The sequence below is a fragment of the Bombina bombina genome, unplaced genomic scaffold, assembly GCF_027579735.1.
Source record: "Bombina bombina isolate aBomBom1 unplaced genomic scaffold, aBomBom1.pri scaffold_776, whole genome shotgun sequence".
NCBI classification, from domain to species: Eukaryota; Metazoa; Chordata; class Amphibia; order Anura; family Bombinatoridae; genus Bombina; species Bombina bombina.
The window spans coordinates 322-14392 of record NW_026510855.1 but is presented as its reverse complement, the minus strand read 5'-3'; the positions used below and the strand labels follow the sequence as shown (position 1 = coordinate 14392).

The window sequence follows — 14071 nt, the reverse complement described above, 5'->3', positions numbered from 1 at the left end:
CCTGGGAGAGGAGACAATCGGTCTCTCTCCCCAGCGGCAGAGCCAGGTACCGGGAGGGAATGCAGTCGGCTTCTCTCCCCAGTGGCAGAGCCGTCCCCAGGGAGCGGAGGTAGTCATCCTCCCTCCCCAGCAACAGAGCCCCTTCCCGGGAGAGGAGATAGCCGGTCTCTCTCTCCAGCGGCAGAGCCATGCCCAGGGAGCGGAGGTAGTCGTCCTCCCTCCCCAGCAATCATCACTTATAATCTAGGCCTATGTGTGTTGTTACTTTGTGTCTTAATTGTTGTTGGCAGTTTGGGGGAGTTAAAAAATTACTGTGCAGCCTCTGGAGTAAAATCTCTGTTTTGTGGTTTTTATTGGTAACTTTGGGGGTATACAAATATTGCTTTGTGTATGCTAATAAAAATCAAGGGGAGTCCAATCACTGCTGTGTGTTACTGGCAGCTAGCTAGGTTAAAACAGATTTATGTATTACTGACAGACAAAGGGTTAAAATCATGTTATAAAAATGATATATAATGTGGTCTAATGTATAGCTTTAGGAAGGGTTGTTGTGTTTCCTCTCTCTCACCACCCATGCAACATGTTGTTCAGCATTTTTATGTAGGAGAGCTGACAACCCTACCTAGACGCTGCAGGCGGGAAGAGAGTCTAATCTCTCAACCCGTGACAATCTCGCATTTTACAGGATGATTGGGAGGTCTGAATTGGAACATATTAAAGGAGTGTCCCTTTAACAATGGGTTTAACCCATTTGCAGGGGTAAATAAATTAATATGCAAAACAATTAAAAGTGCCAAAATGTTAACACAATTGAAATGTGCATGGGTGCATTTCAATTTAAATAGTAAATTTTTTGCAATATACTTCCATTAGCAAAAATGCTTCTAGAAAAAGTAGTTACTGTTTTTATCTAGCGAAATGTGCTGTGAGAAAATACTGGTGCAAAGGCCCTCACAGCATATGTGTGTATGCTGCTGAAAATCAGTAATAACCTTTACTAGAAGCATTTTGCTAATGGAAGTATATTGCAAACATGTTTCTATTTTAAATACAAATGCACACAAGCAAATTTCAATGTTGACATTTATCAGCCTTTAAATAATATAATTTATATTGTATTCATTTTTCATTTACAAAAAATATAGATTTAAAATTGTTTAGTAATGTCTCATAAATAAAAAAAATGCTTTAGAAAATGTAAAAAATAAATAAATCTTTCATGAAGAATCAAATCTGTAAATAAAAAGAGGAATCAATTTGCGTGCTTTAGGTTGCAGTCTGCTATTGTTATAGCGTTGAAGGACATATTGTAGATTTTTTTTAAATACATGATAAAACTAATACCACTTTCAAGCTAATAATTTACTACAAGCACTAATTAGAGATAGTATAATATTATGCCAAATCGTTTAAAAAAAAAAAAAGGCTGTAAAATATTCTGAAGCAGGTTTTTCTTGTTACACTGTTTGTCTGCGGTTTTCTACCAACTATTATGCAGCAGTACTATTGGGGACATATTTTGCGGACGGACCGGAACTATTTTTTTTCTCCTGCTAGGAACTTTATACCTGGACAGCTTGATAGGGAACGACTTCCTGGAGACACTCGAACGTTAAGAACTGCTGTCTGTAGACGTCAAAGGCCGGGTGATGAGTAGACCCAGCCCGGGTAATAGGGCCATGGCGGAGAGTATTGTAAGTACTGGGGAAGAGTACTATGGCGAGGAGCTCTTCGCACTGTGGGGCAGAAACTCCAGTGGGAGTGGGGTTGAATGAAGGAACAAGCAACTTATATGGTTAAACATTTTGGTTTCTAAAGTGGTTATTATGATGATATAATTAAAAAAAGTGGTAAGGAAAATGATTCCGTTGATTGTAATAATAGTTTGTTATGATTTTGAAGGAATTCTGCATTGGGGTGTAAATGCAGTGTCATCACCATGGTGCTTTCCAAAGCAGGCTGTCACAAAGCTCCTGTGTGGGCAAATACTGTTTGGGTGACAGCAGTTTTAACCTCTTATATACCAGAATGGACAGAACATTATACTTTAACCAATGCATTTGAACCCACACATGCAATCAGTAGACCAAAATCATTGTTTGGTTCTTTTTAAGATAGGAAGTTGTCATAAAGGACCACATTATTTTTACAGCTATAAAACAATATAACCCTAGGCAGTGAAACTTCTAAAGAAACCCCATGATGGCAGGACTGTGTATTTTCTAAGCAGGTTGGCAGCAGTAAGAGACTTAGTATTACTACACAGTGTAACAGATAAATATTATCCTGATTCAGTATTAGTGGAACTAGAAAGTGCCTCAAATGGAATTACAGGTAAATACATACTCTGGAAGCAATAGAGGGTCTGATTATCATGAAGTAAGCATACATGAAACCTGTCACTGTGTTTGTTTCCTCTTACATGGACAGTAAACGGTTTAAGATTTTACTAAAAAATGTTAAAGGGACAATAAAGTCATAATTAGACATTCGTGATTCAGACAGAGCATACAATTTTAAACAACTTTCCAATTTACTTCTATTATTTAATTTGCTTCCTTCTCTTGTTATCCTTTGCTGAAAGGTTTATCTAGGTAAGTTCAGGAGCAGCTGATTGGTAGCTGCGTATATGTGTGTGTGTGTGTGTATATATATATATATATACTGTATACCGATTGTCATTGGCTCACCTTTGTGTTCAGTTAGAAACCAGTAGTGCATTGCTGCTCCTTCAACAAGTGATACTAAGATAATTAAGCAGATTTGATAATAGAAGTAAACTGGAAAGTTGTTTAAAATTGTATATTCTAGCTAAATCATGAAAGAAAAATGTTGGGTTTCATGTCCCTTTAAGTTATGCATAGTAAAACAACTTTGCAGCATGCTTGGATTAGTTATTTTGTTCAATTTTCATGTAATTTAAATATTGTATTTTCTAGTTTTCAGAGATTTAAATTCACACTGCAAACTTTTCAAGGCTAACCTTGCTACATATGTTAAAAAATGATAATAGCTGTAAAGCAGTGCACTTTGACAAGCCTTGTCTGCAGACTCAAGCTTGGGTTGGGTGTTCCAAATAAGGTTAGTGGTGGATGGAGTTTGGATATTGAAAATCATTTGCAGAAACAAGATCTTAATTTGTTTTTAAAATCTTAGACTTCGTTAGCTGATGTTATTCTATAGAAATATAACAAAGGTGTCTTTTAATTGCAAGGTGTTCATTGTCCCAATAAAAGGGTGACCTGAACCTTATACTGTAACTGTTGCTTTAGTGTTCCCTTAGAAACTAGCACAGTTAAAGGGACGTGATACCCAAATGTTGAAACACTTGAAAGTGATGCACAACAGCTGTAAAAAGCAGACTAGAAGATATCACATAAACATCTCTATGTAAAAAAGGAAGATATTTGACCTCACATTTCCTAAGTATTCACACCCTACTGTAAAGAGACCTTAAAGGGACACTGAACCCAAATTTTTTTCTTTCATGATTCAGATAGAGAATTTTAAGCAACTTTCTAATTTACTTCTATTAATTTTTCTTTGTTCTCTTGCTATCTTTATTTTAAAAGCAGGAATGTAAATCTTAGCAGCCAGCCCATTTTAGGTTTAGCACCATGGTTAGCACTTGCTTATTGGAGGCTTACATTTACCCACCAATAAGCAAGCATAACCCAGGTTCTCAACCAAAAATGGGCCGGATCCTATGCATCACATTCCTGCTTTTTAAATAAAGATAGTAAGAGAACGAAGAAAAATTGATAATAGGAGTAAATTAGAAAGTTGCTTAAAACTGCATAATCTATCTGAATAAAGAGAGAAAAAAATTGGGTTTAGTGTCCCTTTAAGTCCAAATTAAACTTTCATGATTCAAATAGGGCATGTCATTTTAAAAAACTTTCTAATTTACTTTTATCATCAAATTTGCTTTGTTCCCTTGTTATTCTTAGTTGAAAGCTAAACCTAGGTAGACTCATGCTAATTTCTAAGACCTTGAAGGTCGTCTCTCACCTGAATGCATTTGACAGTTTTTCACAGCTAGAGGACATTAGTTCATGTGTTTCATATAGATAACACTTTGCTCATGCACGTGAAGTTATTTAAGAGTCAGCACTAATTACCTGAAATGCAAGTCTGTCAAAAGATCTGAGATGAGGCAGTCTGCAGAAGCTTAGATACAAGGTAATTACAGAGGAAAAATGTATATTTCTATATGTGTTGATTATGCAAAACTGGGGAATGGTAAATAAAGGGATTATCTATATCAATTTTTTTGTGTCTACTATCCCTTGAAGCAGCCAGTCAGGATGCTACAGAGTGTGCATCTGTCATGTGCAGGCACAGTCATGTTATTTTCCTATTCAGTTTAAGTAAGTTCTATGAAATCTCATGAGATTTCAGTAAAGGCAAAGCATTACCTCAGCACTGCTGTTGCTGGACAGCAGCTGAAGTATAACTGTTTACACAGCACTTACTCTGGTGAGCTGAAGAAATTTTGAGGTAAAATCTTCCTTTTTTACATAGAGATGCTCAGGTGATAATTTCTTGTCAGCTTTTTACAGTTATTCTGCATCACATTTTGAAGTGATTTAGCATATAAGTATTATGTCCCTTAAGGAAACCAAATTTCTCACTCAAGACAAAAACAGTATGATATGGCAACAAAAAAAAAATAAGGAAATGCTTCACCAATGAAAATGGAAAGGAGCATAACAGCAATAAGGGGACAAACCATGCATCTAGTGACAAAAATTGAGTATTCAAGCAAAAGTAACCATTCAATATTGAGTGACAGATAAACCTTTTCCTTGTGTAAGTGCAGATGTTTTCATCTTGAGTAACAGACTGTTAAAAGGATGTTATAGTAATGCTTTATATAACCACACAGAATATATACAACAAATTAAGAATTACAAACAATCTGCATTTTAAATAAAGTTTTAAATGCATTTTAAACTGTATTGTTTGTACAATTCTGCACAATGTGCTAGCATCCTACTGCATAAACCTGGTGAGCATGTTTATATTATCTCAATTGATTGTGGCCAGTTAGAGAGAGCTATAAATGAGTTTGTTGCTCTAAGCAGTCATTGTGTGTAGTATGTAGCTGTTTAGAATATTGTGCAAAAGTTAATTTATTTCACTAATGCAACTTAAAAGGTGAAACTAATATATGAGAGACTCATTACATGCAAAGCAAGATAGTTAAAGCCGTGATTTTGTCATAATTGTGATGATTATGGCTTACAGCTTATAAAAACCCCAAATCTACAATCTCAGAAAATTAGAATATTGTGAAAAGGTGCAAAAGGCTCAAAGTGTCCCACTCTAATCAGCTAATTAAGCCATAACACCTGCAAAGGGTTCCTGAGCCTTTAGATGGTCTCTCAGTCTGGTTCAGTAGGAATCATAATCATGGGAAAGACTGCTGACCTGACAGTTGTGTAGAAAACCATCATTGACACCCTCCATAAGGAGGGAAAGCCTCAAAAGGTAATTGCAAAAGAAGTTGGATGTTCCCAAAGTGCTGTATCAAAGCACATTAATAGAAAGTTATGTGGAAGGGAAAAGTGTGGAAGAAAAAGGTGCACAAGCAGCAGGGGTGACCGCAGCCTGGAGAGGATTGTCAGGAAAAGGCCATTCAAAAGTGTTGGGGGCTTTCACATGGAGTGGGCTGAGGCTTGAGTCAGTGCATCAAGAGCCACCACACACAGACGGATCCTGGACATGGGCTTCAAATGTCATATTCCTCTTGTCAAGCCACTCCTGAACAACAAACAACGTCAGAAGCGTCTTACCTGGGCTAAAGAAAAACAGACCTGGTCTGTTGCTCAGTGGTCCAAAGTCCTCTTTTCTGATGAGAGCAAATTTTGCATCTCATTTGTAAATCAAGGTCCCAGAGTATGGAGGAATAATGGAGAGGCACACACTGCAAGATGCTTGAAGTCCAGTGTGAAGTTTTCACAGTCTGTGTTGATTTGGGTAGCCATGTCATCTGCTGGTGTTGGTCCACTGTGCTTCATTAAGTCCAGGGTCAATGCAGCCGTCTACCAGGAGATTTTGGAGCACTTCATGCTTCCTTCCGCAGACGAGCTCTATGGGGATGCCGACTTCATTTTCCAGCAGGACTTGGCACCTGCCCACACTGCCAAAAGCACCAAAACCTGGTTCAATGACCGTGGGATTACTGTGCTTGATTGGCCAGCAAACTCGCCTGACCTGAACCCCATAGAGAATCTATGGGGCATTGCCAAGAGAAAGATGAGAGACATGAGACCGAACAATGCAGAAGAGCTGAAGACCGCTATTGAAGCATCCTGGTCTTCCATAACGCCTCAGCAGTGCCACAGGCTGATAACTTCCATGCCACGCCGCATTGAGGCAGTAATTGCTGCAAAAGGGGCCCAAACCAAGTACTGAGTACATACAGTATGCATGCTTATACTTTTCAGAGGTCCGATATTGTTCTATGTACAATCCTTGTTTTATTGATTGCATGTAATATTCTAATTTTCTGAGATTGTGGATTTGGGGTTTTCATGAGCTGTAAGCCATAATCATCACAATTATGACAAATCACGGCTTAAACTATCTTGCTTTGCATGTAATGAGTCTATCTCATATATTAGTTTCACCTTTTAAGTTGCATTAGTGAAATAAATGAACTTTTGCACGATACTCTAATTTTTCGAGTTTCACCTGTACATATATACTGCTGTGTTCTTTTATTTCAATTACGTTATTTTAACCCCTTAACGACGTATGGGGTACGTCCTGCAAAAAAATGCAGTTAATGACCAAGGACGTACCCTGTACGTCGTTGGTCTTTGAAAGCAGTGGAAGCGATCCTGATCACTTCCAACTGCTTTCATGTTATAGCAGTGATGCCTTAATATTGAGGCATCCTGCTATAACATTTTTTTAGCCGTCCGATGCAGAGAGAGCCACCCTGTTGCCCTCTCTGCATCGGCCATTGATGGCCATGTTCGTTGGTGGGTGGGAGCTTACCCAGGGAGGCGGGTGGGCGACCATCGGTGGGAAGGGGGGCGGGATCGAGAGCGGGTGCGCGCGCATGCACGGGAGCGGGTGCGCGCGCGCTGCACGGGTGCGCACGCGCGCGGGCGGGCGGGAACCCCTACACTATGGAACAATGGTGGTACTCGGTGGGAGTGAGGGTGGGCATTTAAAAAATATTTAGCGATCTGGCAGGGGTTGGGGGTTGAGGGAGGGCAGCTACACTACAGAAAATAGTATTTTTTTTTAAAAATAAATAAAAATAACCATATTTGATTTCAAACTGGGCACTGGCAGACAGCTGCCAGTACCCAATATGGCGCAATAAGGTAGAGAGAGAGGGTGGTTAGAGAGCTGTTTGGGGGGGATCAGGGAGGTTGGGGGCTAAGGGAGGATACTACAGAACAGAATTATTTAAACCCCCCCCCCCCCAAAAAAAAAACCCTCTTATTTTAGTACTGGCAGACTTACTGCCAGTACTTAAGATGGCGGGGACAATTGTGGGGTGGGGGAGGGAAGAGAGCTGTTTGGGAGGGATCTGGGGGTGTGATGTGTCATGTGGGAGGTTGATACCTACACTAAAGCTAAAATTAACCCTGCAAGCTCTCTAAAAGCTCCCTAATTAACCCCTTCACTGCTGGGCATTATACACGTATGGTGCGCAGCAGCATTTAGCTGCCTTCTAATTACCAAAAAGCAAAGCCAAAGCCATATATGTCTGCTATTTCTGAACAAGGGGATCCCAGAGAAGCTTTTACAACCATTTATGCCATAATTGCACAAGCTGTTTGTAAATTTTAGTGAGAAACCTAAAATTGGGAAAATTTTACGTTTTATTTTTATTTGTTCGCATTGGGCGGTGAAATGGTAGCATGAAATATACCAAAATGGGCCTAGATCAATACTTTGGGTTGTCTACTACACTACACTAAAGCTAAAATTAAAACTACAAGCTCCCTACATGCTCCTTAATTAACCCCTTCACTGCTGGGCATAATACACGTGTGGTGCGCAGCGGCATTTAGCGGCCTTCTAAATACCAAAAAGCGATGCCAAAGCCATATATGTCTGCTATTTTTTAACAAAGGGGAACCCAGAGAAACATTTACAACCATGTATGCCATAATTGCACAAGTTGTTTGTAAATAATTTCAATGAGAAACCTAAAGTTTGTGAAAACATTTGTGAAAAAGTGAACATTTTTTTTTTTTTTATTTGATCGCATTTTGTAGTGAAATGGTGGCATGAAATATACCAAAATAGGCCTAGATCAATACTTTGGGATGTCTTCTAAAAAAATATATATACATGTCAAGGGATATTCAGGGATTCCAGACAGATATCGTGTTCCAATGTAACTAGCGCTAATTTTGAAAAAAAGTGGTTTGGAAATAGCAAAGTGCTACTTGTATTTATTGCCCTATAACTTGCAAAAAAAGCAAAGAACATGTAGACATTGGGTATTTCTAAACTCAGGACAAAATTTAGAAACTATTTAGCATGGGTGTTTTTTGGTGGTTGTAGATCTGCAACAGATTTTGGGGGTCAAAGTTAGAAAAACTGCGTTTTTTTCCATTTTTTCCTCATATTTTATAATTTTTTTTATAGTAAATTATAAGATATGATGAAAATAATGGTATCTTTAGAAAGCCCATTTAATGGCGAGAAAAACGGTATATAATATGCGTGGGTACAGTAATTGAGTATGAGGAAAATTACAGCTAAACACAAACACCGCAGAAATGTAAAAATAGCCTTGGTCCCAAACGGACAGAAAATGGAAAAGTGCTTTGATCATTAAGGGGTTAAGGAGAATTACATTTGGAGTTTAAAGGGATAGTAATCGCTTTGTAATTACAATACTTTCTGCTGTCTTGCTATTAATTAACTAGGTCAGTGTGAAAAAAATGTAAATATATTGATGTCTTGTTTGCTGCAACTGATTTTCAATAGCCAAACTCCCTCTGCCACTTGCCTTATTTGTAGGAGTCAATTAGGACTTGTTACTGGAGCTAGCCACTTTCATTTTGTTAGCAAAATGTCCATTGTTCCTTTTTTTTTATTTTTATAATCTCCCGAAGCCAGTTATAGAAAATATGTCAGGGCTAGGATTATGAAAATAGCCACGTGCACATTCAATGCTCCCAGTTGGAAAAGGTGAGAAAATAAATTATTTAAATTGCATTGCAATATTATGTCACTACACCAGGGCTCGACAAACCCAGGAGCCTGGTAGCCACTGGCTCCTATAATTTTACTCCTGGCTCCTAACTTTTTGGGTTATTCTCCATATATCTATATACAAATCCAACAGTTTGGCTCCTAAAAATATGCCTGGCTCCTAAATATTCTTACTGGCTCCTAATTTTTAACAACATTTGTCAAGCACTGCACTACACATAATAAAATGTTATAATACAATCTCAGAATGCTTACTGTCCCTTCATTGTCCCTTTAAACTGGAGAAAGCGGCATGCCTTGTATACAATTTGTTGTAGTGACCCTGAAAGTGAAATTGAGAATTGCTTTAGGATTGTGACAGATAAAAAAAAAAAAATTAAAAAAAAAAGAAAAAAGAATCTGTTGATGGAGACTGTGTCACATCACAAGAGTGACAGATAAAGTACTTCTATTCAATTGAGACTATATCACCTCATTTAACAAAGAAACCACTTGCCCTCATTGTTGGCGCTGTATATTACTAAAGAGGGATGGCAGTACCCCCTCACCAAGTAAAAGTGGCCTCTATAAACTATTTACAAAGTCAAAGGCAGGTTCTATAAAGTTCTTTGTTGCTCTAACTAGAGCTACTCGTATTGTGCGTATGTGGCCGAGTAAATCAGATAAACCCCCACACTTTGAGTGGTATGACCTCCACCTTGGTGCCATACATCTGAGTATCACCTTGGCAGGAACAAAAAAAACAACTTAAACTGGAGTATTGAGATTTGTTTATTTAAGAAAGTGATACAAACTTCCCATCTTATCAGGGTGGCACAAAGTAATACCTTGGGTGAGTGGCATATTACAGTGAATGTTACACCTAGCTAACACAGAGATTGTGTATCTCGGGAGAATGAAATATACTATACACACACAGATTACCAGATAACAAAATACAACACCCCAGCATATAGTGTATTACGTTATATGTGGGAGACGGCTATCACCATAAAGAAGTGAGAGTTACAGGCATCCTATCAGTGTCCCCTCGGAGTGAATGTCAGAATGTGACTGTTTTCAAAATAGGCAAAGGGAAAATATTTCACCTATTAAATCATTACACTATCATGACAGTGACTACTAGAAAGTGACCAATTACAGGAATCCACTTAAACCAATCATAGTGAGCCAGAGTTTGGCCACAGCATAGAAACAAATTATAGGCAATGGACATTTCACCTCCTGCATTATTGCTCTTCTCAGCTACTGGTAAGTGGATAATGACCTTAAAGGGACACTGAACCCAAATTTTTTTCTTTCGTGATTCAGATAGAGCATGCAATTTTAAGCAACTTTCTAATTTACACCTATTATACATTTTTCTTCGTTCTCTTGCTTTCTTTATTTGAAAAAGAAGGCATCTAAGCTATTTTTTGGGTTCAGAACCATGGAAAGCACTTGTTTATTGGTGGGTGAATTTATCCACCAATCAGCAAGAACAACAGTGTGTTCACCAAAAATGGGCCGGCATCTAAACTTACATTCTTGCATTTCAAATAAAGATACCAAGAGAATGAAAACAATTTGATAACATGAGTCAGTTAGAGCATGCAATTTTAAGCAACTTTCTATCTGAATCACAAAAGAAAAAATTTGGGTTCAGTGTCCCTTTAAAGGCCTATTATGGTGAATACAATGGAATTTTAACACTAGCGACCCTACAACTCTGTGTTTAACCCATTTGTTGTTCCTGAGCGGAAACTGCTGCCAAGCCAGTCAAGTGTTTTTTTCCTTACCTAGCTGCACAGCAATGTTATCTAACTGAGTGTTACTTTAACAGTGTGTTAACCCATTTGCTGGTTTAAACACATATAGTTGTAGGGTCACTAGTGTTAAAATTACAGGCAACCAATTAGAGCATTAGTATTGTTCTTCAAGTTTAAAACTGTGTGTTGATTTCTTATCAAGACAAAGTATAATAAACCTAATTATGCATGCATTCCTATTGCATATTATATATCAACACTAGAGAATGCAGCAGTATCATATCTTTTGGAACAAGCTTTATTGTTCAAAATATAATCTTTTCAAAAAATTTTTTTTAAGAGACAGTACAGCCATATTTTTTAGTAATGCAAGTGTTTTATGTGAACTAACAAAAAAAATCAATTGGCTTCTATTTTTTTTTGTATGTCTATTTTTGGCAAATGTAATTTATAAGTATTTCCATGCTCCCTGTGAGATTCATTATACGAGTCTTATCACAGAGGGCTGCCTAGGTGCTGTGTCCGTGAATGCCTGCGGTTCCTAGCACATGCGCAGTGCATTATCACTGGTTCTTGAACACGTGCAATTTCACACTGTCATCATAACCAGTAACTTACACAACAGTGAGCGACCAGCCGCCTTGCCGGAAGTCTCACTGAAAGAGCCCAGGTATTGATTTACAGCCTGCCGTGCTAAGTCACAAATGCAATTAAATAACACTGAGTCTTTGCTCAGGATAGAAAAAGTACTAATCTGTTTAATGTTAGAGGAAAGCATGATTGTCTTGTACCAGACTAGTAAGAAACTGCAGTATACTAGTGGAACTTTCTGTCTATGAAATTCTGATGTGGGATATACTTATAAACGAGAAAGAACATTTTGTTTTGACGCTTGAATTATTGATGTATTTTCCCCTTTGCAGACTATCCGTATCCAGTCTCCTGAAGGAGTCAAACGCATTATCGCAAGCAAGCGGGAAACTGCAGCCACGTTTCTTAAAAAAGTATGTTTTCTCATGACATCCTCGGTGTAAAGCTGCATGTTTTTTGTGTGATTATTTGTAGCCATACAACCCCAATTATTTCTTACATGATTCAACATACAATTTTAAACCACTTTCCAATTTACTTCTATTATCCACTTTTTAGTTTTCTTGTTATCCTTTGTTGAAAAGCAGGAAGGTAAGTTTAGGAGTGTGCACGTGTCTGCAGCATTATATGGCAGCAGTTTTGCAATAATGTTATACATTAGCAAGAGCAGTAGATGGCAGCTCTATTTCCTGTCATGTACATGTGCACGCTACCTATCTAGATATCTCTTCAACAAGAATAACAAGAGAATGAAGCAAATTTGATAAGAGAATACAATTTAAAAAAAGTTTCCAATGTACTTTTATCTAAATCCTGAAAGAAAAAAAAATGTGGGTTTCGTGTCCCTTTGCTATATCACGTTGCACGTACAAGAACTTTTTTTCTTACCAAAGTAGTTGTACACACTTCTATGGGTTTACTTTTCTTTTCATGAACTTCAAATTGATTTTTGGTCATTGACGTTTATTTCCTTTTTAACACATCCTGTAAAAGTCCCACCAGTGCTAAGCTGCATGCACAACTTGATATGAGCTCATTGCAGATCAGTTAGTGCTATGGTAAATATCTACCATTACTGCTATAGCAGTAAGGTCAGGACACAAACAATAGCCTTCCAGTCCTTTATTAATTAAAGTAAAAGCTGTGCCAGCTGTCTTTCTGGTGTTGCTGTAAGATGATGCTGCATCTTGTCTTCTCTCCGTATAGCACAATAGAGATCCACTCCCCCACATATCAGAAGACACTTGATGGTACTGAATATTTCAAAAACACACCATAAATAAATGTACCAGAGAAACTATAACCAAAGCAGATAAAAATAAATGTTATGACCATACTGAAAATAACGGACAGCATACGATTTGAAATCTTGGAGAACTTCATACCTTAATAAATCTTGAACCTATATTTATTTGGCAGCACATCCCCTCTATCTTTTGTAATAATTACCTTTAAGACCGCACCTATAGCTTTGCGTTAATGTATATTACATTTGTTTATTTTCTGACTGTCTTGGTTGTAAAAAGATGGGGTTTAAAAATAAAAAAAATATATATAATTATTTCTGAAATCTAACTTGTTAATTTTAGTTTGTGTATTTATTTTATTAGCATATTGGTCTATTCCTCTTTGTCTATTCTATATTTATGGTGTGCTACCTTTTGAGATGGATCATATAGAAACAGAGTTTAAATATTTTTGTGTCATTGTTGTCTTCATTTTGAAATTAGGAACTCAGACCCTCGTTCATAAAATGAGTAATTGCAAAATGATGAGTAGTGTTTTATCTTCCACTAGGCTAGGGTGTGTACGTTCTTTTGAAAACTAAACTAATGGCAGTCATTTTTATGTTTTGTGATATTGTATTTCTAATCTTGTCTTTCTGCTTTTTTTTTTTTTTTTTTTCTTTCTACAGGTAGCTAAAGAGTTTGGTTTCATAAATAATGGTTTCTCTGTTTATCTAAACAGAAACCGGACAGGGGAAATTTCTGCTTCTCCAAACAAATCTCTCAATTTACTGAAAATCAAGTAAGAGTCAGAGATATCTCAACAACATTTATATATTTTTATTCTCTTATTTCTTGTGTGTGTGGGAAGGGATCTAGTAAATCTTAACATTATCTACCTAAAGGGCAGTAGTGTTCTATAGTCTCAATCTGTAGTGCAATTCTGAATAATTATTTGATTATTGATCAGCTTGGTACCGACAGTGTCAGAATAGCATAGAATTCATTGGAAATGCTCAAAGCGCATGACTGGTGCCATTGTGTGTCAGCAAAACCATTGTTCTAAATGATAAAAGAATGATGCTCTACAACATTTGTTTCGTGAACAATTTTTATTGTATCTTCAATCAAGTAACAATCTACTCACTACTTTCAAAAGGGCTATATTTCCTTACGTATTCTTCTACACATGGTAATGGATCAAGCTCTTCTCTTTAAATGCTTCAAATGGTTAACTTCCTATCTCCAACTACTGCATAACCTTGCTGCTGCACCGTCTTTGTTATTTTGATACTCTGTATGTCATTTGCT

General features: G+C 37.4%; 1 protein-coding gene across 1 annotated transcript; it reads left to right on the top strand.

Annotated features, from left to right (window-relative positions):
- Nucleotides 1-1560: 1560 nt before the first annotated feature.
- Nucleotides 1561-13566, top strand: LOC128643493 (nuclear protein localization protein 4 homolog). The gene is made up of 3 exons (XM_053696338.1): nucleotides 1561-1694; nucleotides 11867-11947; nucleotides 13450-13566. The coding sequence occupies exons 1-3, from the start codon at nucleotides 1650-1652 to the stop codon at nucleotides 13564-13566; spliced, it is 243 nt and encodes an 80-aa protein (XP_053552313.1). The 5' UTR covers nucleotides 1561-1649.
- The last annotated feature ends 505 nt before the right edge of the window (nucleotides 13567-14071 follow it).